Here is a 24,781-nt window from a genome sequence, read left to right on the forward strand (position 1 = left end):
AGGGGAAATGAAGAAATGAATCAAAGGAATTTCGGGCATTGTTGTCTGGTCTCAGGCCATTGGCTTTTTATGCTTGGTTAAGCATTTTAGAACCAGAAAATGGAGCTGCAAATGAAGGTGGCGCAGGCAGTCCATGTGCTGAATCATGACAAAGAATCTTGTAATCGCGTCGCAGCCAATCAGTGGTTGGTCCAGTTCCAACAGACCGATGCAGCTGGGAGATCGCCACCTCCATCCTTTCTTCCGATCATCAACCTTTCCTCTCTGATTATGAAGTGGAATTTTTTGCTGCTCAGATTCTCAAACGGAAGGTATGCACAGGTCTTTGAAATTGTTTAAAACTTTCTAGGAGTTCACTAAGAGTACCAGGCTTTCGTTATCTCTTGTATATACATACTTGCTTTTACGCTGCAGGGTTTAGGTTGCTTTTACTACTATTGACTGGGATTAGATAATGCCTCTTGTGATTTCCAAATATTTTGGTGCAGATCCAGAATGAAGGGTATTATTTGCAGTTAGGAGTTAAAGATGCTTTGCTTAATGCCCTTCTTGTGGCTGCTAAAAGGTTTGGTTCGGGACCTCCACAGGTGCTGCTTTTTATTTTTACATATGAAGACTATGGCTTTTGTTTACCCTTTTTATAAGAAAAAGATCCTTTCCTTGCTAAGATTCTGTTTTCTCTTGATAACAGCTTTTAACCCAAATCTGCCTCGCACTCTCTGCCCTTATACTTTGTTCTGTTGAGCATGGAAAACCCATTGAACAGCTTTTTTATAGTCTACAAAATCTCCGGACCCAGAATGATGGGATTGTTGCTGTACTTGAGATGCTCACTGTTCTACCAGAAGAAATTGTTGACACCCAAAACTACTGATTGTAAATAAGTGCATCCCACAGAAACCAGTATGGACAGGAGGTCTACTATTTTCCATTTTTTACTTACCGCCTTCTCTAGCTTGTTTTTTTTTTCTTTTAGCTTTACACTCCTTGGTTACCGTTTTATTGCCCTTTTATCAACATTACTATTTTTTTTAATGTAAAGCAGCTTCTTTCGCATACTCCTATGGTTATTGAATTCCTACTTAAGTTATCAGAAAATAAGTTTGAAGGTGGTATGCAACCAAATGAAAGGAACAGAAAAGTTCTCCGTTGCTTACTCAGTTGGGTAAGATAGTTACTTAAAATTATGTCATTTCTAACACAATTGCATTTTAATTGCTACATCTGCCCGAGTTAGTATGCTTTTATTAATCTACTCTTTAGAGTCAGGTAATCACAAAAGAATAATGAAAGAAACTGTTAGACTATGTCTCTCATCACCCCAGTTGCCTTTTTTCTCTTAGGCTCGAGCTGGGTGCTTCTCTGAGATTGCTGAAGTTTCATTTTCAACACATCCACTGCTTAATTTTGTATTCATTTCACTACAGGTAAACTTTTACTGTCAACATGATGACTTTCGAGCCAAGTAGTTATTGTACATTTATATCTTTTCTGGTGGTTTTAGGTACCCTCTTCATTTGACTTGGCCATTGAAGTTCTTGTTGAACTAGTGAGTCGTCATGAGGTATGATACTGCTGTCCGACCTTTCTTCTATGCTTTCTTGTTTTAAACCTTTGTCTTTTTTTTTGTTTGTTACATCTGTTATGCTTGATTTCACAGGGGCTGCCTCAAGTTTTGCTATGCAGAGTACCATTTCTTAAGGAAATGCTTCTTCTACCTGCTCTTACGGGGGGAGATGTGAAGGTGATTGCTGGCCTTGCATGTTTGATGTCCGAAATTGGGCAGGCTGTAAGTATTCTGTATGTCTCATGGGTATCCAATTAATAATACTTTTATTAGACCAGTCTTTAGGTTTATTATTAGACATATTTCTAATTTATCATACACACATGTATCCATTGTATATTACTTCACTCAGCCGAGTGCCTTTTTCTGCACCTTGGGTGATTTAAGGTTTTGTTGCCTCGCACTTTGCTCCCTTGAATACACTTTCACATATACATGGACAAATTTATACCAGGCATCTCATTGCTGTTAGTGAAGTTATCTAAGGTGGCTTATCTTCAAATCAATTCCTATTAACCTTTCACACTTTTATGCATGCTAGGCACCATCTTTGATTGTAGTGGCAAGTGCTGAGGCACGTGCACTGACAGATGCTCTGTTGAGGTGATGTTTTAATCCATAAACTTTCATTTCGTCAATAACAATTGCATTCTGATATTGATGCGGAAGTAGGTGAACATGTTCTTTAATCATCCTTTACCTTGCTGTGTCAAAATCCAATTGTGGTAAATGAACAGATAGGCATTTGCTTTGTCTGGTTGTTATAGGGTAACTAATTGAGCATTGTGTGTTAAAGGCTTATCAAACATGTAATAGATCCTTTATAAGTACGATATAAATCATCATATGCAAAAGGGATAACAATTTGAGAGGGGCCCATGATAGATGCATGCTTCACCACAATTTGCTGGTTTTTGGTCTTTGTTGGTACCTTTTACTTTTCATTCATAAATTTCATGCTGGCATTTGTTTAATCACAGATTTAGTATAATCTGTAAATTCTGCTTTCAGCTGTGTGGCTTTTCCCTGTGAAGACTGGGATATCGCGGATTCAACTTTGCAATTTTGGTACTTTTTGAAACACTTCTACTGAAAGAAATCTTGTTTTGTGGAATAAATGTTGTTTTTCTTGTTAAATTTTGTTATTTGGAGGCTCTCAATCTTCTTTCATTTCCAGGTCAGGTCTCGCAAGCTACATACTTAATCTTGACATTGATGATACAAATAAGAAAAATGTCGAAGGCATGTTTTTTCTGTATTCTCAGCATTACTTGATGCTCTTCTGCTACGTGCTCAGGTTATTTCCTTGTCCTTTACTTGTCCTCTGCTATATTTCTATCTCTCTTTATGAAAAGGAAAAGTTTCATGGGTCTAGCCAAGATTTGTAATTATCATGTTTGGACTGGAACTCAATTTATTCAATTGGGGAAATAAGATTGTGTTCTGTGAAAGGAAAAAAAAGCTGAAAGCAAGTAGCAAAATTGTAATCAATTGGAGCTGAACTTATGGATTTCTAGTTTGGCTAAATTCTACTTCCTGTTTTGCAAGTTAATTATATTAGTATTCTGCATCTTAATTAAGACAGCAGATTTTTTGCTTGAAGCAAGATGGACTGAGGAAACAAAAAATCTCAATTTTGGGCTTGTGGAGGTTTTGTGTTTGGATGAATGCGTTTGAAACCTCAATAGAACTGTGCCACTCTTCTAGCTTAGTGATATATTAGTCTTTGCATTTTGAATGCTTTTTGGGCATGAAAGCCTTTTTAGAAATATTCTATCCACACACATTTTTAGGGGATATCGTAGTCTATTCTTTACACTCTTGTATATTACATGTTGATAGGTGAGGAAAAGCAGTCCAAATGATTACCTGCTACTCCTATTGCATGCTCTTAGGGGAGTAATTGGGTTGATGGCCCCTAATTTGGTCATCCATGATGCACTTTTAATAACTCAACAACGACATGAATGCTTACTTACCATTGCTTCTATTTAATGTTACTCTTTGTTGAATATCACTTATCATTTTTAATTCTGTATGATGTTTGCGTGTGGATGTCTGGTTACTCAACAAAGACTAATATGTTGTAATTGCCTTTCATAGGTGGATGAATCTACATTTAATGACGAGAGTGGAACTTTTGACTTGCCAGATGGTCTTGTCCAATTTAGGATGGATCTTGTTGAACTTTTGGTGGATATATGTCAATTACTACAACCCGCTACATTTATACAAAAGGTTCTTATTCTGTAAAATAATCCCAGTTTTAGGTTTTACCGGTTTACAATTTGTACTGGTCACTGATATCTCTTGCATAAAGATGAAAGCATCTTTGGTGGTTTAATTATTTTTTATTCCCTTTCAAGTACTTTTTTTGGTTTATTGATCCAGTTTACTATCATGATCACCGAGCTTTCAGAAACAACATTGCTCTACCTTTGTTTCCTTTTGCTATAACATATTTGCATAACTCTGCCTCTCACCTATTTGTGAGGAATGTTAATCAGCATATAATGTTTTTCTGTCTTTTCTATTGTTACATTTCTCCCCATGGTTCCCATGACTGAATGTGGTGTTCTTTCAATCTTGTATCATTTTTCATGTTTCCATTTGCAGCTTTTCTTCAGTGGTTGGTTTTCCTCAAATGCGGCAATACCTTGGAAAGAGGTGGAAATCAAATTGTTTGCTCTTAATGTGGTAAGCACAACATACATCTTTGCACCGGTTCTTGTTTCCTCTGAATTCTTGGTGCATTGATATTCATTTTCCATCTTTCTAAGCTGACTAAAAGACTTGGATTGTACAAGTTATTTGCTGAGTGGTTCCTACGATTGGTGTTTGATGGAATGCCACTTTGTTTTCCTTTTGATTTATTTAATGAACACTTACCAACTCCAATTGACTGTGTTTACTGTCAATGAGGTGGTTTATATTTAGTCTATACATGGACAAATTAACATATGTACAGATGTCCATATTTTGCATTTAATGGGTAAGTTCTTTTGTCTTACACCGTTCTTGTGGTTTTGTGTTTAACCTTTATTTAAGTCATGCATGTCACTCTTTTCCGTTGATGTTCAAAATGCTCTAGCTTTTTCCTAGCAGCTGCTAATGTGGAGGAATCCATCTTGACTATCCGCAAACATATTGTTCCTCAAATTTTCTTGTAATATAATAATATCATACTCCTGCAATTACAGGTTTCCGATGTAGTCTTGCAAGGAGACCACACTTTTGATTTCTTGGTAGACATGCAGTTGGTTACAGTGTTGTCTTCCTGGCCTTCTGATGATCTCAAGGGATTCATGTGCATTGTATGTCAGTTTGTTATTGGTTAATTTGCAATGGATACTATTTCACAATATAGGTTTGTCGAGAAAATGAAGTTGCTCAGGATGATGTTTCTTTTTAACTAGGTTTACAGATCAGTGGCAGATGTTATTGGTTCCTATTCCAAGTTGATATCTACCCTGCAAACTAATGCTAGACCTTTACTGTAAGGATGCCCATTTTCTATTGTTTAGCAATGACATGCTCTCTTTCTATTAGAATATATAGGTAAGTAATTTTTCATTATTTCACTAATTTGCTACTTCCAGATTGTTTCTTGCTGCAGGGATTTCAAAACCCCTCTCCCCAAATTCTTGTGCATCTGCACTACGCAAACTTTGCGAAGATGCTTCTGCTGTGATGTTCGAGTCATCAAATCTGGATATCTTTTTGTGGATAGGAGAGGTAATTGTTCTTCATGTTCTTTTATATGTTTAAAGTGAATACTTTTTGCTTCATCTAATTGTGGTTATGCTTTCTGGATTTATTTGATTTGCATGTATAGACTGCAAGCAAAGACATTTTTGCATGTTTACTGTTTACATACTCCATAATAATTCATAACATATAGCTGATGATCCACCAACAGGTTATGGGCTTTTTTTTGCCGATATGTTTTCTGATTATCGTTTCTTTGGCTTTATTTATTCATTACTTTTATGGTTATAGTATTCTTTTGTCTTAATATATGTTTTGCTCCCTGTACTATAGCTATATTGTCACTTTACATCATCTTTTTTTAACCGTTAAAAAACTGATGTGGCCTAATGAGGTGCTGCCATGTGTCAACAAGTTAAAAGAACATTAAAAGTCATAAAAATAGAAAAAAATCCTAAAAGCATCAGAGAATTCCTAAAAAAACTCAAAATTTCAGAATAAAAAATTTCAAATCATATGTTTTTAAAAATGTAATTATGCTTAATTTCTTTTTTAAATATCATAAAATTGTAAAATATCATAAAAGAGTAAAATTTTTCCCAGACTTTTTTTTAGAATCTTTGATTAATTTCCTCATTTCTTGAAAAATGTAATTATGTTCAATTAATTTCTTGAAAAATTAATTATGTTTAATTACTTTTTTAATTCATAAAATTATAAAATTTATAGAAAAAAAGAAAAACTCTTAGAAAGAATGAGATTTTTTTCCAGACTTTTCTGATTTTTATTATTTTTAAGGAATTTTTATATTTTAATTATGGATTTTTAATTTTAAAAAAAGAAATTAAACATAATTATATTTTTTTATAACAAAATATATAATTTTAAAAGTTGGATTCTATAATTTTGAAAATTTTGAAATTTTTTGGGATTTTATGATTTTTTAATATTTTAAAAAAATTGTGAAACGTGTCTCATTGAGCTATGACAGTTTTTTTAACGTTAACAGAAAAGGCCTAAAAATGATGACAAAATGAAAGTAGAAGGGTCAAAGTCACAGAAAAAATAGATTCTGAAATATTGAAATTTTTTATATTTTTTTGTTCTCTATAGTTTTTTTAAATTATTTTGACACATGGTAGCGTCTCATTGGGCTATGTAAATTTTTTCATTGTTTTCGCCAAGGGGTCTGATAACAAAAATGAAAGTAGAGGGGACAAAGTAACTGAAAAAAAAGTAGTAAAAGGGTCAAAGTGACAATTTCATTATAACATGGGGCAAAACATATATTAAGTCTATTCTTTAATATTTTTCATTGAGATTAGGTACTTGCTGATCATTTCATTCAGTAATCTGATTTCTTTATCATTTTTTCCCACAGGCTTTGGAGAAGAAGTGCCTTCCTTTGGAAGATGAAGAAGAAGTTGTTACTGCAATCAGCCTGGTCCTTGGTTATGTATATAACAAGGAGCTGCAGAACAACTTGTTGTCTAAATTGCTATCATCTAGCTATGAAGCTATCGGGAAACTTGTGAGTTACATTTTTTTAGTAACTGGTCTATTATTATGGTTTGGTGGTTCTTTTCCGTTCTGTGTTATTACTTGTAGCTGTATTAACTGGGCTACAGAAATTTATTCCATGATTCTCTGAAGCAATTAGCTTTAAAAGGTTTAAATTGAGAAAATGGTTTTAAAGGAGCTAACAGAAAATGTTGTGATTTCTTTTAATGATTGTTGCACTTTCCACCTACTGTTGTAGCAATTATCAATAGGTATTGCAATTTGAGATTGTAACTGTGCATCATGATGCTTCAGTGAAGAGAGGATGGAACTGTTTGGGTGTAGAGTAAAACTAATCTGATATAATAACTATAAATGCTGAGATAGGTATAACATGGCACATGCTTTTACTCTGAAACCAGTTTCTAGATGGGTATTAAATTCAACCCAATATGAGGATTTTGGATTATTTCAGGTTTGTACTTGCATAACTGGGTAATGTTTCTGAACTGGGCCATCCTTTTCCTTCACAGGATATCCATGGCCGCTGTTCTAATAACAGGCAAATATGAGTTCTATTTGATATTATTTTACTTTTTTTGGAAACTTGTTTGTGGTTGTACCTTTTCATATTTTTGTAAAGAATCTTTTAGTCTTTTCCACTTGGTGCCTGTGTATGTTAATTTTTTCATCCGCTCTTGTTGGGTGCAGCCATGCAAGTTATTATCTGTTCTAATCTTATATGAGCTACATCCCTATCTAAAGTCCTTTATCTTTTATTGAAGAAGAAAGAACTTAAATTTTTGAATGCTGTATTTTGGTGGATGATTCATTCGCTTCTTCCCATTGAAACCTAGAGTAGATATCTAGTACATCATATATTGTTCTTTGGCTACTTTCTGCTAGACTTGGTTTATATTCCCCCTTGTTCTGCTTTGTTGGGTTCTGCAAGCCATTTTAGTGGAAAAAATGATTTCTTTTTTTAAAAAAAAACCTGTATGATGTTGGGCATTTTGATATCCACTATCTTGACAAATTCACCTTTTGTGTTTATCTTTTGTGGCTTGTACCAGCTAATGTCACTCATCCCTTGGGACTACTACAAAGGAGATATTGAGGAAAAACATTATTCGTGTCTCTTTCTCTAACAAACATAAAGCTTGTTTTCATCCCTGTAGGATCTGTAAACTCATAGCATATTGTTCTGTTTTGTTGGGTTCTGCAAGCCATTTTAGTGGAAAAAATGACTTCTTTTAAAAAAAAAACCTGTATGATGTTGCGCATTTTGATATTCACTATCTTGACAAATTCACCTTTTCTGTTTATCTTTTGTGGCTTGTACCAGCTAATGTCAGTCATCCCTTGGGACTACTACAAAGGAGATATTGAGGAAAAAACATTATTCGTGTCTCTTTCTCTAACAAACATAAAGCTTGTTTTCATCCCAGTAGGATCTGTAAACTCATAGCATTCTGGTTTTCTTGAATCTGATATGAATCTTCCTTTTCTTGATTAAGGCATGTGAAAAAAACCTTAGTAATGGAATTGAATCAACTACTCAGGGCATGTTGTTTTGCTTTCAGTCAAATCTTACTATTTCATGCCAAATAATATCCTGCCATGTATTAATTTCTTAATATCTGGTCAGATAGTATCTTTAATTTTCTATTGTATTAAATGGGTCATCAGGATGCCATTTTTTTTGGTAGTCTTTTTTCACAAGACTATATTTGCATTAGGCATTTTAACTGTTCTGCTCTTATTTGTTGAAATATATGGGAACTAGAAAGCATAACGAGAGTATTATGAATAGAAATGAGACAAGCTTGCAGTCATTGGATATATAACCATTTTCTAGCTTAATATTCTCTCCGTAGCATACTCTCTGCCATTTTGAGCTAGCATGTTTGGTTTTTAGTGTTTGTTGAGGAATAAACTTTTGTCTATAAGATTGCATGCCGTCTGCAAAAGTCGTGGCATCTGAGAGAATCAAAGAGTGATTCTCCATTGTATGATAAGAATAGGTGGTCTCCTGGTGTTGTTATATGGTAGTTGATGATAAGTTTACAAAGACAGTTTAGTTGTAATTTAAGCTGAATGATATGGAGATGGGTTCTGTTGTGGTAGATACGTCTGATTGGAAAGAGATGTATAGTAGACTTAGAAGCTAAGAGAGTGGTTGTCAGATTAGAATAAATGCGTGCCGGTAGATTTTATTTACTTAGTTCTTGATGTCACCGTCAATTCAGCATTTAACTCATGAATTTTATGGAAGCATTTTCTTTATATTGTTTTTGATTTGAACTTTTGCAGACTTTGTTCTTTTACATTCTAAACTTTTGGTTTACAACTAATAGCCTAATTTTCTTTCAGATTGACGATGATAATAACCATTCTTTAAGGCAGAATCCAGCTGCTTATACCCAAATTTTGGGCTGCGCAACTAGAGGGCTGCACAGGTACTCTCTTCAAGTAATGACTTGAATATCACACTTGATGCAATTTACGCAATCATGCGCTATCATTTGTGGAGCTTCAGATATGAGATGCGGCTATACGAATTGAGGTGTAATCTTCGGTTGCCAATTTTTTCAGGATGGGTATCGTCTTCAGTCATCTGGCAATGCCTATGCCATCTGAGGCTTCTACCGATAATCCCATCATTGCTGTAATTAGGGTTTTCTGGCCTATGCTGGAGAAGCTTTTTACATCAGAACACATGGAGAACAGTAGTTTATCTACTGCAGCTTGTCGTGCCCTTTCACTAGCAATTCAATCCTCAGGTACTGAACAAAGTTCCACCTTTTTTACCTAGGATCAAATAACTTCAGGGTTTACTTGGGGGCATGTAGTCATTTGAATGAATGATGCTACAAAGTGGATCTTGCTTAATTGTGCAGGCGAGCACTTTGAAATTCTTCTGCCCAAAATATTAGATTGCCTGTCGACGAACTTTTTGTCTTTTCAAAGTCATGAATGCTACATCAAAACTGGTAAGTATTTAGGCTTTAGTTCTGGAAGAATTTGTGCTAGTAGGTATTATGGTATTTTTGTCCAAAGATCATCATCTTTCTTGTAATAAATACTAAAGGTCTGTTTCATATTTGACTTAATAGTACATGCTCAATAGCACTTTCAAATCATCATTAATTTCTTTGCTTACAATTGAAGAATTAGCAAAAGTATAGTCACAGATGCTAAGATAGTTTGTATAGCACTTCATTTTCTTATATAGCCAATATTTTACTTCACATGATCTGCTTGATTATTATTCTCTAGTTCTGAACAAAAATATGGAGTGACAAATATTCTTATCTATCTCTGATGTCTTTGGCTGGTTTTTCATGTGGTACTATGACAAGGATGGTATTTTTTATTTTCCCGAGAAGTAAATATAACACATGCCATGCTGTAATGACATCTCAAATACTCATATACAAATTTATTTTATATTATAGTAGATACCAGCATTCAATGAACTTTCTTTCACAAGAAATTTGCTCCTCAGCTTCGCTTGTTATCGAAGAGTTTGGTCACAAGGAGGGGTACAGTCCTCTGTTCATTAGCACATTTGAACGATTTACTCGAGCATCTTCAGTAATGTCCCTTAATTCTTCATATGTATGTGACCAAGAACCTGACCTAGTAGAGGCCTACACAAATTTTGCATCTACATTTGTTCGTGGCTCTCATAAGGTGTAATATACATCTTATTCACTCTTTATCATTTTTCTTGATTTTTTTTACTTCTATTGGAAATTCAATCTGGGAACTGTACTTTCGACATTTTATGTGTCTTCTACGAGGAAGTTATTTGAATGTTCTTTTTTCTTTTTTGCTGTTCAATAAAAACCTCAGGAAGCATTGGCTGCATCAGGTGCTTTTCTAGAAATCTCTTTTCAAAAGGCAGCTATATGCTGCACTGCTATGCATCGTGGGGCAGCACTTGCAGCTATGTCGTACTTATCTTGTAAGAACTTTATTTTAACTACTCATTTCCTTGTACTTGTGAGATCAAAGATAAGAGCCCCTAACTGATATTCTCTTTGCCTGTGGGTTCTGAAATCTAACAGTGTTTGCAATCTGAAATATCATGTTATTTAAGGAAGCAATCAACTGATGCCTATGGTTTCCATTGTCTTCAAAAATTACACTTCTTTTTTTCAATTCAAACAAACAAACAAACTCTTTTTCCTTTTCTTTAATACGGAGATAGAAATATTCCATGCCTTTTAGTATTGGAGCTTTACTTGGGGTGGATGGTAGTAGGTAGTAATATCCACTCTGGTATGATCTGTTTTGTCCCTGCAATATCAGAACATGCTTGGCAATTCCAGGTTTTGTATGATACATCTATTTCTGTTCTAAACTAGATTTCTTTTAAGGTTCTCTAGCATTGGCAGATACATAATTACAGATAAGCCCACGACGTATGCACACACGTATATTTGGAGTCTGTTCATATCATATTACACAGTTGGATTACTGAATTGTAACACAGGCCAGTGATTATAATTGTTTTTATTTATTCATTGGTTTGCTTGTGCTTGAGTTTTCTTGATAATTCTTTTATCCTTTTTATATGATTTGATTGAGCCTTTTAGGTTTCTTGGAAGTTGGCTTGGCTTCTTTGCTGGAATCAATGACCTTTTCTCCTGAAGGATCATTTGGTGCCACATCAATACATGTTATTTCCCATAGTGGGGAGGGACTTGTATCAAATATAGTGTATGCTTTGCTTGGTGTCTCAGCAATGTCACGGGTAAATGTGGTTTTCTTGAATCTCAAATACATTATTGACTGTATTTAGTTGGAAACTCTTGGTGTCATATGTGCTTAATCCAGTTTAAAGGCAATGAAGCCACTCACATCATGATACATCAAAGCATCTCATGTATGTATATACCCCACATGGCTAAGAAATTATTCTGCTTTTTCCCCCTTAATAGGTCCACAAGTGTGCAACAATATTGCAACAATTGGCTGCATTTTGCTGTTTGAGCGAGAGAACAACTTGGAAGACCATTATTTCTTGGGAAGTCTTGCATTCATGGTTACAAGCAGCGGTCTCTCTCCCACTTTCCCTCCTTTTTTGAGCATATCTGAATATGCTTGCAAAATTGCTGTGTGGGCTTGATTTTTTGTGCGTAAATTAAAAAATGTTAATAAAGCAGCTTATGCAGCTGATTTGATTTTCCTTCCTACTTGCATCCTATTATGATGTTGAGTGTTCTATTCTGGCCCCTACATGCGTGTCATGGAAATGCCAAAATGAGACCCTTTTCCATAGACCAATTACTAGAGATTGGCTTGCATGAGGACAGATAGGCTAAAGAGAGGGCAACCCTAGTTGATTCTGCACTACCGTAGGAATCCTTCCGGAGAGGGGAAACCCTATCTTATAAAGAGAAGAGCATGATGGGGCCCTGCTAATTGGGTTGAGTAGCCTTTCCAAGGAGTCTCATAGCCAATCTCCATCACTAAGGGAGAGCTTTTGACTAGCCTAGCTTTTACAAAAGAACCCCATTCAATAAGCTAAAAGTCCCTATCTTATAAAGAGAAGAGCATGATGGGGCCCTGCTAATTGGGTTGAGTAGCCTTTCCAAGGAGTCTCATAGCCAATCTCCATCACTAAGGGAGAGCTTTTGACTAGCCTAGCTTTTACAAAAGAACCCCATTCAATAAGCTAAAAGTCGAGCTTTGAGTTTTGTGAAAGATGGTTTTGGACCCGGTTCTATTTTGGCTCCTATATGCAAGTCATGGAAATGCCAAAATGAATGTAGGGTAACAGGACTGCTGATTGGATTAGACTTATGTTTGCCAGGCGCCATTGAACAAACTTTCCATTATGTCAACTGTGATTTGACCTTATGCAAGTCATGGAGGTTTTTTTTCTTCTAGGGTTATAGCTAACGCCAATAAACCAATGCAATCAACATTTCCGTGTATGCTATATGCAAATGTAGAATTTGAATTTCTGTGTCGCTTCAATCTGATAGTATTTGTTACATTTATTCTGTTTAACCAGGTACAGGCTCTTCCAGCTGACTATCTGAAGCAGGGAGAAGCTGAAACAATGGTGCCAATTTGGATGGAGGCCCTTGCTGGTGCTGCCTCGGATTATCTCGAGAGCAAGAGCTCTAATGGAAGAACAGGCAATTACGGGCATATGCAAGGGAAAGGAGGGAGGGTGCTGAAACGAGTAATCCGAGAGTTTGCAGATAGCCACCGCAATATCCCTAATTTCACTTGACTGCAGCAACCCCACCCATATATAAAAAGGTGTCGCCAGCAGCTTTCTGAATTAATTGCTCGAGAAATGTAATTATTCTGGTTTTCAAGGCTCAGTCAATTTGGTACTGGGAGTTAACCAGTGAAAAGAAAATGCTATTGAGAATGTGTTTCTTGTACAGCTTATTGCCCATTGCCTCCATTTTTGTTCAGATTAGGGCTTTGTGCGAGAGAGCATAAGAAAATGGCAATCACAGCGTTCTACATTCTCTTTATTTGCGCCACAAAATATATTGTTCTTAGAAGGGATGTAATTTAACCATTGATTTCTATTTTCTTGACTCAATTATTAATAATACAATTATTTACAATATATTATTTTTTAACAACTTTTTCTGTTTTATTTGCTGTCTGAGATCAACTTGAACAAAAATATTTTCTTTGTTTTTAAAACATCAATCAAGTTTAACTCAATAATTATTACCTTTATTTTTAATTATTTTTTTATATTTTGTAATATTTTCACCGGAGTATAAGATAATCTAACACTATTAACTTAATTATAAGATTCATATAATGATTTTGCCCTAAATTATATATAATTTTTTTTTTTATTTTTTTTTTATTTTCAATAATAGAATGACTATAAGGTAATATTTGTTCGAATTATTTTAAAAATATATTGTCACGTTAGTATGCTTAATAAAACTTTAATCAGTTAGGCTGTCGAATTTATTTATAATATGTTATTTTTATTTAAATTTTAATATTTTCTAATAAAATAAATAAATAAAATTTAATCAACCAGGCTGTCGGATTTATTTAATTAATGGCCTTTTGTGTGTTTAACTTTTAATATAATTTGAAATATTTTTTTTGATTGTGATCGCTCATTTGATTAGGAATTTATATGATTTTTGGTTATAATTAGGAGGGTCTATTTGGTATTTAAGCCTGAAAATTATTTTATATTTACTCACAAAAGAGAGGGCTTTTAGGTAAATATGTATGGTATGGAATTGGAGTTAGGGTTTTGAGAAATTTATAAATTGGTATTTTTATTTTATGGTGCTTTGATGCAGCCCCTACTATAAAATCTCTCAAAAATTACTCCAACTGGGTTAGTTTCAAACTGAAACCAGCGAAAAGAATCAGATATTGCGATATCGTGGAAAAGGGCGACCAAGCGAAGGTGCGGGTGCTGGCTTCATTTGATTTGGATAACTTTTTTCATCGAATTCGATATAATTCAATCCAACCCCAGGCCGGGCAGGTAAACAAATCAAATGCAGATTGTGGAGTTTGAACTTTGTTCATAAAGGGAAAACATCGATTTGATTTATGTTAGATCATGTTAGGTTAGGGTTAAATTAAATTTCCCAATCAATCAACTTTTGAAGATGGAAAGAGGGTTTCGAGGCCGAGTCCAAAGTTGTGGCAATTGTGTTTCTTGCTTCTTCGTAAATGGCATAACCGTCTCTGTTTCTTTTGTCTTGTGGATTACATTACAGGAAATAATTTAAAAAGGGTTTTAGACAATTTCTTCTACGCCTGCCCTCAACCGAAACGCTTTTACAGGGAGGAAAATGGACCATGCTCCTGCTCGCTATCCTCCTCAGCATGGATGGGATAATAACAGCGTAATTGCGGTTTCCTCCTTTATAAAAATGGGATGATTGTCTCATCCCTTATACAAAATATGAAACAAAGCCCTCCGGTACTCTGGATATGGAGTCTCCCTTTGCCTAATTCGTATTTCTTCCTCGCACTGACATAGCTTATCTCTTGAATCCACAGGCTTTTGAGGGGTTTTCTGCTGTTCGCGAACCCAATTTTCGGTTAGTGCTCTCAACTGCTTATTGTGGTATCCATTCATTTACTCATAACACTTGATAGTTAGATATTCTGTACTTGATTGTTTTTGCTTTGCAAAATTATGTGATAACAAGGCGTACTTTTGTGTTATTCTTTTCCTTTCACGATGCCATGCAAATTTTTTGATTTCATTTGCTATTGAATACTTATTTATAGGCTTCCTTGCATCCCATTTTATCTTCACTTCCACTTATTTTCATACTATGGCAGGGTCCGTGGCTCTTTTGATGAAAAGAGATTTCTAGATGAAAGATACTCGAGGGATGATACCTATCCAAGAAGTGCCTACCACCGTGATTTTCTGGAGAGGGGTAATCACCCCCCTCCTGCAGCATCTGGTGTCTGGTCTCAATCAGGGAGAAGTTATGAGGAAGAATATCCCCGTGATAGGGATTCTAGGTGTCACCGGAAGCCTTATGTTGATTCATATAGGGACATGAATACATTTCATGATCATGAGATCACTTCATGTCAAGATTTTGATAAGTTTCGGGATGGCTATTGTGGTGTTGACAACTTTCGTGATCATGAATTTGACAGGCCCTCTAGGTATGGGAGACGTGATAGGGAAGGCTACTCATATGATGATTATGATTATAGGCCCCACATTTCCCATCAGCGGAGGGACAACAGCCGTGAGAGGAGTTATGAATATAGTCGGCGTAGTTATGATTCTGATCATGAAAGAGGCAGTCACAGAGATGGAAATTGGCGGAAGCGTGAATCACGTGATCGAGATCGAATCAGTAGAGAGAGAGATCAGAGTCCAAACAGAAGTTGCGAGAGGTCTCGCTCGCGATCCCGTGGATATGATGATCATTCTAGATCAAGGTCACCTCGAGTTTGGAACCGGAGAAACCACCGAGAGGACAGCTATGATGATGGTCGTAATGAGAAAACTGAGAAGCAAAGGGAACGAGGAGAGAAATATCAGCTGGAGCATTATTCTGTGGTGTGCTTCATTTTCCATGTTCCCTGTACTTACTGTTGCATTTGTTTTAATCTGTAAATTTGGGTAAAGATTGTGATTTCTTGCAGGCACCAACTGAAACTGTCGTTGTAAAGGGTCTCTCACTCAAAACAACAGAAGAAGATCTTTACCAGATTCTTGTAATACTGTTTTTTTTTTATAAATATTATTATTCTGCCACTTGGTTTACTTAAGTAACTTTTCTCTTATTTTATATGGCCATAAGGCTGAATGGGGGCCACTTCGTCATGTTCGGGTGATCAAGGAGCGAATCTCTGGCGTTTCTCGTGGATTTGCTTTTATTGATTTTCCTTCTGTGGTAGCTATCACATCTTACTACTAAATGCAGTGTGTTTGCTTTTATTGAATGTTATATGAAGGAAACTGCTACTGAAACAGGGAGCAGCACGCACAATGATTGACAGGATTGGTGACGATGGTCTTGTTGTGGATGGTAGGAGGCTTTTCTTTGAGTACAGGTAAATTTTCTTCCTTGAATTACGATTACAGTTTTTATGTGGTACAGTTCTTATGTTGCTCTGTGATGTTAGGTTTTATGGAAACAATTGTATCAGTTTTTTTCCTATTCTTTTTTTGGTTTGATAGTATAAAATGGTTTCCTACTATGTGATTGCATACAAAACTATTATCATGCTGAAATCTATTCTTCTGCAGTAGTAAGCCAACTGGGAGTGCTGGTGGCCCTTCTGCTCATGATAATGCCCTGAAATTGGGTCACTCAAATCATAAGAGTACCATATTACCTTCTGATTGGATGTGCACAATTTGTGGATGTGTCAATTTTGCACGTCGAACTTCATGTTTTCAGGTCAGTTTTTATTTCCCAGCTTATCTGTTTTTTTTTGGTTAAAATATTTATTGAAGTTGTCTTTCTGTGATATATCTTTAAATCACCTTTTGCTATCAGTAGCCGGAAGTAGGTAACTAAGTTGGATAGCTTCATTGCCATTTGATAAAGGCATATCAGGAAATGATGATATGGTAGGGATATACATGGATTGAGTTATCAAAAGTTGCAACGCACTTAAATTGGTTGTTGAAAACTTGATATATTCTGTACCTAAGCATGGTAGCTGAATCCTGTTGTTGTCGATCTATTTCTTTTATTGATGGTACATTAGTTTTAGTTTCCCTAATGATTGTTTAAAGATTTCTCTGACTGAGTTGATGCGAGATTGCTGTGTCCTTTCTCTTAACTTTCTATGCAGTGTAATGAGCCACGTACTGATGATGCTCCAGCAGCTGACATATCTTTATCAAATTCCAAGAGAGGATCTGAGTCAGGTTGGTTTAGATCTTATTTTGAACATGCTTTTATCATGTTTGGGTAATTGCTGTCTTATTAATTTGATATGTAATTAGGTCCTACCAATGTATTGGTTGTTCGTGGGTTGGATGAAAATGCTGATGAGGAAATGCTTCGTTATGAGTTTTCTAAATGTGCCCCGATTAAGGTATGCATTTTTAGCATGATACTCTTTTGAAGAAAAACCCTTTTTTAGCATCTGTAAAATCTTATGGATTTTAATCTCCAGGATCTTCGCCTTGTTAGAGACAAGTTCACCCATGTTTCGAGGGGATTTGCATTTGTTCATTTCCATTCGGTACGACTTCCTTCTTTATGACAATTTAGTCATGTTCTTGATATCTAACACTGAGTACAATACCTGCAAATAAGAGTGGCTTCTAAACAGTTGACTTTATTATTAAAATGATTATATGCCATTAATCTGATCACTATCTAGCTTTGCTACAAGTCACTTTGGCAGGTGTCAAAAAGCAATTTTGATAGTGTATTCCCGAATTCATTTTACCGTGTTGCAATTCTCTAGGGAAAATAATGATAAAATATGATACTGTAAAACTAAAAACTTATCGACTCTATGGTATTCATGGTTTCAAACTTTCGTATATTTATTGGGAAAGTTTTTTTTTCTTTACAACTAATAACATTTTGGGTTTTTGCACATTTACTTTTAGTTCAATATAAATATTATGCATAATAGCAGAGACGAAAATTAAGTAAAAGAATAGTGCTATTTTTCTTAATGCTAATTCACAAATCCTGCAATGTCACATATGAAGGATTCCAGACTCTGTTCTCTTGCACAAATTAACATAACATCATGTCTGTAGGCGAAGAAGATATAATATCTGCATCCATAAATTGCTTCCATTGATTTTGTTCTCCATTAACAAAATTTTTGACACAGTAGGATATAATTTTTCAGCTGGCCTGACACATATTACTATCCTACATCCTGGTGCTGCTCTCAATCTAGAATTCTGTGCTCCCTTGTGGGCTTAAAGCTATTTTGGTTGGGAAACTTATTTATAAGATGAGCCATACCTTTGAATGATGATGTAATGTAGGTTGGTGATGCCACGAAAGCTCTTGAAGCTACAAATGGAACAACTCTTGAGAAGAATGGGCAAATCTTAAGAGTAGCATATGCGAAGAGCATTCTTGGGCCAAGATCAGGGACACTGGGAGCTTCACAGTCAAGTAGCCTCGCAGCTGCTGCGATTGAAGCAGCAGCTTTTTCTCAACAGGTATTTGAAGATATCTTTAGTTTTAATGCTGTGTGCAAAGATTTTTTTGGTCCGAATGCAAAAATGTTTTTAGTGGTGAAAGGATGATAGTTTCTGCTATTAAATATATATGTTTTTGTTTTTATTGCCAAGCATATAGTCTGGACAACCTTGTCAGCTTAGGTAAAGATTAAAACCCAATAAAGAATGTTCAAAACTGGATATATGGATAAATCTGGTCTAATTTGCCTGATTAACCATGAAAGAAAAGAGTTAAGAAACCAAGAACAAAATCAATAGTACCTGCTCTGTTCTGCACACTACTTCCAGATCACCTCTACCACCCACTAAAGTGAAGAAGAAATCAAAATATTTGGATCAATGATAATGATGTTTGCATTTCAATGAAGTAGCTTGGTGCCTAGGACTGACTGAGAGAAGACTTTGGAGCAGTTACTAACAAGAAAGCTGCTGGTAGAAACCTGAAGCAAAAGAATAGGAAGACGTAAAGAAGCTTTAATTGTGTATGTGGAACTGAAAGAAAGAAAGAAGGTTCCATATCTGATAAGCTCCATATCTGATAACTGCATAATGGGGTGGTGTAAGGACTGTACCAAGATCGGCAATCTTGCTAGCCAAATGCAAGATAAAGGACTCAATGGTTTCTCGTTAATGAGAGTTGCTGGGAATGTAGTTCTCATGATATTCGAGGACTCTAATATGTTGAATAGGGTGAAGAATGAACAATCAGAGACTCTTGCCGAGTGGTTTTCCAGAGTTGAAGCTTGGTCGGAGAGTCTAGTTGTAGAGTGCCGTCGAGTAGGGGTAGTTTGCGAAGGGATTCCAATTCACGCGTGGAATTCGGGTACTTTCAAGAACATTGCGGCTAGGTGTGGTAAGTTAATATCAATTGATGAAAGCTCTCAGTTTCCTTCATCTTTTGATCGTGCAAAACTTCATATCCTCAAAGAGAATAGAGAGAATTGATGAGTTGTTGAGTTTGAGGGTCGGTTCTAATTTTTGTAAAATCATGGTGCATGAAGTTGAGCCGTCTTTCAAACCAATCTCTTGGATCCCTGAGGAAGTCGATGATTCTCCAGAATTAAGTGGCAAGGATACTTGATTGAAGGGAAGGGAATCAGGTTTTGTTTCATTGAAGATAACTTATCGAGCTGACTTTTTTGGTGATTTTGAATCTTGTTGGTTTTGTTTCAGGTGTTGTTTTTATGTATGTCATGTCAAAACTGTGGGGTTGTTTTTCCTTTTGATGGAGATTTATCTTAGGTGTAGGGTGATTGTCTCTTGATTTTTGTGGTCGAGAAGGCGAGAGCTTTGGGTGATTATGTTTTTTTAATAGTGTTTATCCCCGTTTGAGGATATTTCGTGTTTTCATATGTAATGGGTGTTTCATTCAATAAAATATGAGGTACTCTTTTCTTCCTTCCAGTGTTCGTTAACATACTTCTTGGTATGTGGACGAATACGAAGGGAGTTTTTAATGAGACCTCTAACTTCTATAAAAAAAAAAATTAAGTAACAATGAGAAATATGAAGCTATAATTAGTTGTAAAAATGTTGATAATCATGCCACTATAAGGTGCCACTACAAAGTCAATTGTGTTCCAATATCTTCTAAACTCATGACCCTTTTTTTGTATTTTTGAAGAAATAATTGATAGTGTTAGTTTTACTCTTGGTTCTTGGCTTGCTTGGTCATTCTCCTTCCTGCGACTCATTTCTAGCATATGGTGTGATATAGAAGTTTAAAAGAATCAATCATAATGGAGTTCCATGGATTAAGAACCCTTACTGTATTGACTATTGAGAGTATAATGGCAGCATTTCATCATCTATATCACTAATACCATGAACTCATCAAATTCTGTATTACCTCTTATAATTTTGATGTCATTATCCATTGTTTAGTGGTACTGGATGAAATAAAAGAGATATAAGAATCATATGAAGACTATGACCTTGTTTTTTATATAGTCAATTTATTTTGATGCAATTTACGGTGCAAAATTTTGGCATGTATACTCGCAAGAGTTTCTAGCTGAATACTTTTGGGACATAAGCTGGTAGCCATGGGTTTTGTTCTATTGCAGCCATAATTGTTCTCGTCATAGTTTAATGTTGATGTTCATAGTCATTATCTTAGATAGTGCTTTTATTTATTTTTTCCTTGATCAATATCTAGTACCCTGTAATTATAGCTTATGAATGTTAATAACTATACTTTACAATAAACCCTTAGAGCCTGAAAGCAAAGCTACATGAGATTTTACTAATTAGTTCAGTCATCTACATATTTCTTCTTTCTTTTCCCCCTAAATTTATGATATAAAAGGCCCCCACTGATGATTCCATGCAGGTCCTCTGCTGTTGCTATTCTTAGGTTTTTTTTTCCATCTAATTTCATGGGATGCAAGCTGTTGCTTACTTTCTTCATCCTAGTTTCCATCTTATGCTTCATGGTCTTATGGTATTGTCATATATCCTTTCAGTACGATGCGGTTGGATGGACACCAAAGGAATATAATCCGGATGACAAACAGTCTTCTAGCTGGCAGGAGCAAGTTGTTGGTTCAGTTCAACAAGATCATTCAGCTTGGCATTCTGGATTTGTGTGGGATGAAGCCTGTGGTTATTATTTTGATGCTGCCTCTGGGTTTTACTATGATGGAAATACAGGTCCTCTTTCAGTTTCTTGAAGTCCATGACATTGTTATTTTACACTTTTGCATTAGAAGTCAAAATATAAGAATTTTATTTTTTCTTTTAAAAAACTTCATTTGGCTAAATTTATTTTCAGATAACTTAAAAGCTTTCTAATAGCAGAACAAACTTGTTATTTTATTAGGAATTGATTTATTGGGGGTGCTTTTATTGCTTCTATATGATTCCTTGCTTCAAAATATTTTCACGATGCATGGTGTCCCTAAGCTGAAGCTGTAATTGGTGAGGATAGGGTTAGGTTGGCTTATATCCAATTGTTACAAAGAATATATTGGTGTGAAAGCTGAATAACTTGGAGATTGCTTCCTTTTTTTGTACAGCTTTTATTTTTCTTCAATTATAGTGTCGAAAACTCTATTTTTCTATCATAATCATCATCAAATTCCAATAGTCAATTTCTTTCTAAAAAGTACTTATCCAAACAATGCAATTACAAACGATATTGTTTCTAATTGATGCTTTTCAAAATTTAAAAAATTCCTCATTCAACACCTGAAGAATTTCAAATTTAGGTCTTCTAAGTCGTTCTTGGTTGCTTCAAAATACAGGTCTTTATTATGATGGTAACAGTGGAACTTGGTATTCATACGATCACCAATCTCAGCAGTACATCCCTTGCAGTGATCAAAATGACAGCGTAATACCTAGAAAACAAGCTGAGCCTTCCAAAGGAAGTGATGGTTCCAGTATCACAAAAGTAATAATATCTGCACCAGCTGCTACTGTAGCATCAGTTGAGAAGGTCGCCTCACTACCAGATGCAGTTCAAGCTGCAGCAGCAGCAGCACTAGCTGCAGAGAAGAAAGAGAAGGAGAAATCAAAAGAGATTAAACTTGCTTCAAAGAGTAGTATACTAGCTAATAAGAAGAAGATGAATAATGTGTTGACAATGTGGAAACAGAGGAGTCATGAAGGGCAGACATCCCGGTTGGGTCTTGTTGACAATCACTTGTCAGCTTCATCTGAAGATAAACCTCCTTCAGCTGAACAACATGCAAAGAACAAGGACAAATTTGATATGATGGACATGCAGGAGGGTAATACTACACGTTCAGGTGTCACTACAACTGTCCAAGCTGCATCAACTTGGGGTCTGGGGTCTCCAATAAAGCCGAGGCCTGTAAGTAATAGCTCAGGGGGGACTTTAATGGGAGTTATAAGAGGCTCTGCAAGGGGCTTGGTGAAATCCGATACTCCATCTTCTTTATCATCTAGTGGGGTTTCCACCTCTTCGGCCGTTGGAGTTGCTGAGGGTTCATTTTCATCAGCTTTGGATCCTGCAACTATTGCTCCCTTTAGGACTGATGCATCTGCATTGGGTTCTATTCCAACTACAACTGGGAGTGGTAAAAGAAGGTTTTCTGAAGCTCCAGTGCCTTCTACTACCAACAAGGACCAGTCTCAAACCACATATAGGGACCGTGCAGCTGAGAGGAGGAACTTTTATGGTTCATCATCTTCCAATGCAGATTATCTGCTTGATGATGAGTTCCGGAATTCAAGTAAGCTTGTTTAACAGTATCTTATCTTCTTTGTTCATATTTTGCCAATCATCGTTTCATATGATCAGAACTATCTCCAAAGTTTGCCCTTAGATTTCTTTTGAATGTTGGTAGTTTAAAGACTTTGGTTTTGTAACTTGATGGGTTCATCTATCTTTAAAACTGTATTAATCTTGTGAGGAATTCTGTGTTTGTGTACTTTGAAGATCGAGATTTAGCATTCAAAAAATTATCCTCAGATCCAATGCCTTTCCCACCTGGTGTTGGTGGTGGACGTGCAGCTGTATCAGATGATGTACAAAGTTTTGAGGTCATCACTGCAAAGAAAGCAATCGATGAGAACAATGTGGGCAACCGAATGCTCCGCAGTATGGGTTGGCATGAAGGATCGGTACCATCTCTCTTGCACCTTTTGATTACCTTTTCTAGTGTTATTGAATTTCATGTCTTGAAATTTCCGTGTTCTCCCTCTAGAACTTTATGATTCCAACTTTCGCATTCCCCTATTATGTCCGACTTGTAATTATTCCTAATTATCCATTTCCGAGACACATTAGATAGATATCAATGGCTTTCTGATCCTCCAAATATATAAAATCCTGTCAAATACACCCCTCCAAATATATAGATATCAATGGATTTTGGTACACACACAGGATACATATAGAAGCATCAATAGTTCATAATTTTAGATGCAAAGGTTTTTTTTTTTCTTCATGTTATTGTGCATTTGATGTGTGAAAAATAGGGACTGGGGAAGGATGGAAGTGGAATGACAGAACCAGTGGAAGCACAGGCCATGGATGGAAGAGCAGGGCTTGGAAGTCGGGTGAAGTTGGACCCGAGCCTCGAGGTGCAAGCCGGCGATAGTTACAAAACAGTGATTCATAAGAAAGCAGTTGCTAGGTTCCGCCAAATGTCCTAGGTATGTTCTGAGAGACGAAGGCTCAAAAGATGTTTGTAGACATTTTTTATGATTAATGAGATCCTTAGGTGGTTCGAGTTTCCAGATCATCTCCTTCAAAGGCCTCCACAAACCAACAATCATACTGCTCAAAATGTTAAACTAGGCTTGGTGTTGTGATAATATACACTATACTTTCACTGAGTTCGAATCTTGACATTGTTGGAAATGATCACGAGTCTCGATTTAATGAAAAATAGACATGGAAGATATAAAATTTATACAAGGGCACTTCAGTAAAGGTAATTTATATTATTTCAGCATATAATAACCATAAGATATATAAAATCATGATGATAAGCCTAAGGTGAATAATAATATTATCTAAATACTATATGTAAAATTATTCTTTTATTAAAAAATCTCTGTTATGCATATAATGGAAGAAGACGTTAAGATTAAAGGCAAGTTTAGGGACAGTAGCCTTTACATGTATGTAGTTTGTGATAAAATATGTGTGGTTGATTTGTAGCGAACTGTAATGTGTAGTGTCAGACTTAGGTACGCTTGGCATTATTCAAAAGCAAAGGAACAGCACCCCCACAATTGACACTGTGAATTTGGTTGGTATTATTGACATGGTGTTGTCGTCCCACAATGCCATTTGCATGGAGTCTTTTTCATCATCATCTTCACCTAGATAATTTCAATTCTGTTATCGGAATGAGTTTTTTTCTCTCTCCTCAATTTGATACTATTAATAAAATTTAATTTTAATTAAATATTAAATATTCTAAAAGGTATAATAGTAAAAAGATACTTTTGACGTTTAATTAAATAGTTATTTTTGTTCATATTTTATGGAGTATTTTTGGTCATAATATTTTATTTTAGGGTAAAAATACCCTTAAAGTTTGGTTAAATAGTTATTTTAAACCATGTTCATTTTTCTTGGATCTTTCTGGTCTTTAATATTTCATTTTAAAACAAAAGATTATTTTAGAGCGTATACGGTTTGTTAACTAACGGTTTTCACCCACATATAGACCTTTTTATCTCAAAATAAAATGTTGGGAGCCAAAATATTCTAAAACAGAGTAAGAGCCAAAGTGACTAATTAGTCAAATGTTAAAAGATTTTTGTTTATCATTATGTAATTTTAAAAGATTATTTATTTATAAAGTAAATATAAATTGATACTTTTAATTATATTATTTTTATTTTTAATTGAC

At 35.4% G+C, this 24,781-nt stretch overlaps 2 protein-coding genes across 7 annotated transcripts; both read left to right on the forward strand.

Moving 5' to 3' along the window:
- Nucleotides 1–773: 773 nt before the first annotated feature.
- On the forward strand, nucleotides 774–13,303 carry LOC120165650. Of its 2 annotated transcripts, XM_039175125.1 has the most exons (22): nucleotides 774–916; nucleotides 1,046–1,165; nucleotides 1,344–1,427; nucleotides 1,505–1,564; nucleotides 1,661–1,789; nucleotides 2,109–2,170; nucleotides 2,579–2,635; nucleotides 2,720–2,744; nucleotides 3,671–3,805; nucleotides 4,184–4,264; nucleotides 4,768–4,881; nucleotides 4,984–5,063; nucleotides 5,167–5,302; nucleotides 6,657–6,806; nucleotides 9,149–9,234; nucleotides 9,371–9,558; nucleotides 9,676–9,819; nucleotides 10,284–10,471; nucleotides 10,634–10,745; nucleotides 11,380–11,537; nucleotides 11,725–11,841; nucleotides 12,804–13,303. In XM_039175125.1, the coding sequence occupies exons 2-22, from the start codon at nucleotides 1,064–1,066 to the stop codon at nucleotides 13,026–13,028; spliced, it is 2,433 nt and encodes an 810-aa protein (XP_039031056.1). In that variant the 5' UTR covers nucleotides 774–916; nucleotides 1,046–1,063; the 3' UTR covers nucleotides 13,029–13,303. The 2 variants fall into 2 exon arrangements, with proteins under 2 accessions (XP_039031056.1, XP_039031057.1); XM_039175126.1 differs by lacking the exons at nucleotides 774–916; nucleotides 1,046–1,165; nucleotides 1,344–1,427 and having other exon boundaries at nucleotides 1,661–1,800; nucleotides 12,804–13,302.
- Nucleotides 13,304–14,188: 885 nt separating this feature from the next.
- On the forward strand, nucleotides 14,189–23,753 carry LOC120165649 (SUPPRESSOR OF ABI3-5-like). Of its 5 annotated transcripts, XM_039175120.1 has the most exons (16): nucleotides 14,189–14,279; nucleotides 14,518–14,646; nucleotides 14,804–14,844; nucleotides 15,092–15,833; nucleotides 15,920–15,991; nucleotides 16,078–16,170; nucleotides 16,251–16,330; nucleotides 16,527–16,680; nucleotides 17,081–17,156; nucleotides 17,235–17,326; nucleotides 17,408–17,476; nucleotides 18,246–18,425; nucleotides 20,912–21,098; nucleotides 21,692–22,645; nucleotides 22,852–23,036; nucleotides 23,394–23,753. In XM_039175120.1, exons 2-16 carry the CDS (start codon nucleotides 14,593–14,595, stop codon nucleotides 23,568–23,570), a joined length of 3,156 nt encoding a protein of 1,051 aa, XP_039031051.1. In that variant the 5' UTR covers nucleotides 14,189–14,279; nucleotides 14,518–14,592; the 3' UTR covers nucleotides 23,571–23,753. The 5 variants fall into 5 exon arrangements, with proteins under 5 accessions (XP_039031051.1, XP_039031053.1, XP_039031054.1 ...); XM_039175122.1 differs by having other exon boundaries at nucleotides 14,253–14,646; nucleotides 22,885–23,036; XM_039175121.1 differs by having other exon boundaries at nucleotides 14,254–14,646; nucleotides 16,530–16,680.
- The last annotated feature ends 1,028 nt before the right edge of the window (nucleotides 23,754–24,781 follow it).

This window comes from Hibiscus syriacus, unplaced genomic scaffold (assembly GCF_006381635.1).
Source record: "Hibiscus syriacus cultivar Baekdansim isolate YM2019G1 unplaced genomic scaffold, ASM638163v2 tig00111584_pilon, whole genome shotgun sequence".
Taxonomy (NCBI): Eukaryota; Viridiplantae; Streptophyta; class Magnoliopsida; order Malvales; family Malvaceae; genus Hibiscus; species Hibiscus syriacus.

What these genes read in the sequence shown, in the direction of transcription:
- LOC120165650 (XM_039175125.1), top strand. Translation starts at nt 1,064, where the DNA reads ATGGTTATTGAATTCCTACTTAAGTTATCAGAAAATAAGTTTGAAGGT. An exon ending in TGTCCGAAATTGGGCAGGCT is followed by an intron (nt 1,790 to 2,108) that starts GTAAGTATTCTG and finishes TATGCATGCTAG; the next exon opens with GCACCATCTTTGATTGTAGT. An exon ending in AGCTATGTCGTACTTATCTT is followed by an intron (nt 10,746 to 11,379) that starts GTAAGAACTTTA and finishes TGAGCCTTTTAG; the next exon opens with GTTTCTTGGAAGTTGGCTTG.
- LOC120165649 (XM_039175120.1), top strand. Translation starts at nt 14,593, where the DNA reads ATGGACCATGCTCCTGCTCGCTATCCTCCTCAGCATGGATGGGATAAT. An exon ending in CTAAATGTGCCCCGATTAAG is followed by an intron (nt 17,327 to 17,407) that starts GTATGCATTTTT and finishes TTTAATCTCCAG; the next exon opens with GATCTTCGCCTTGTTAGAGA. An exon ending in CAGCAGCTTTTTCTCAACAG is followed by an intron (nt 18,426 to 20,911) that starts GTATTTGAAGAT and finishes ATATCCTTTCAG; the next exon opens with TACGATGCGGTTGGATGGAC.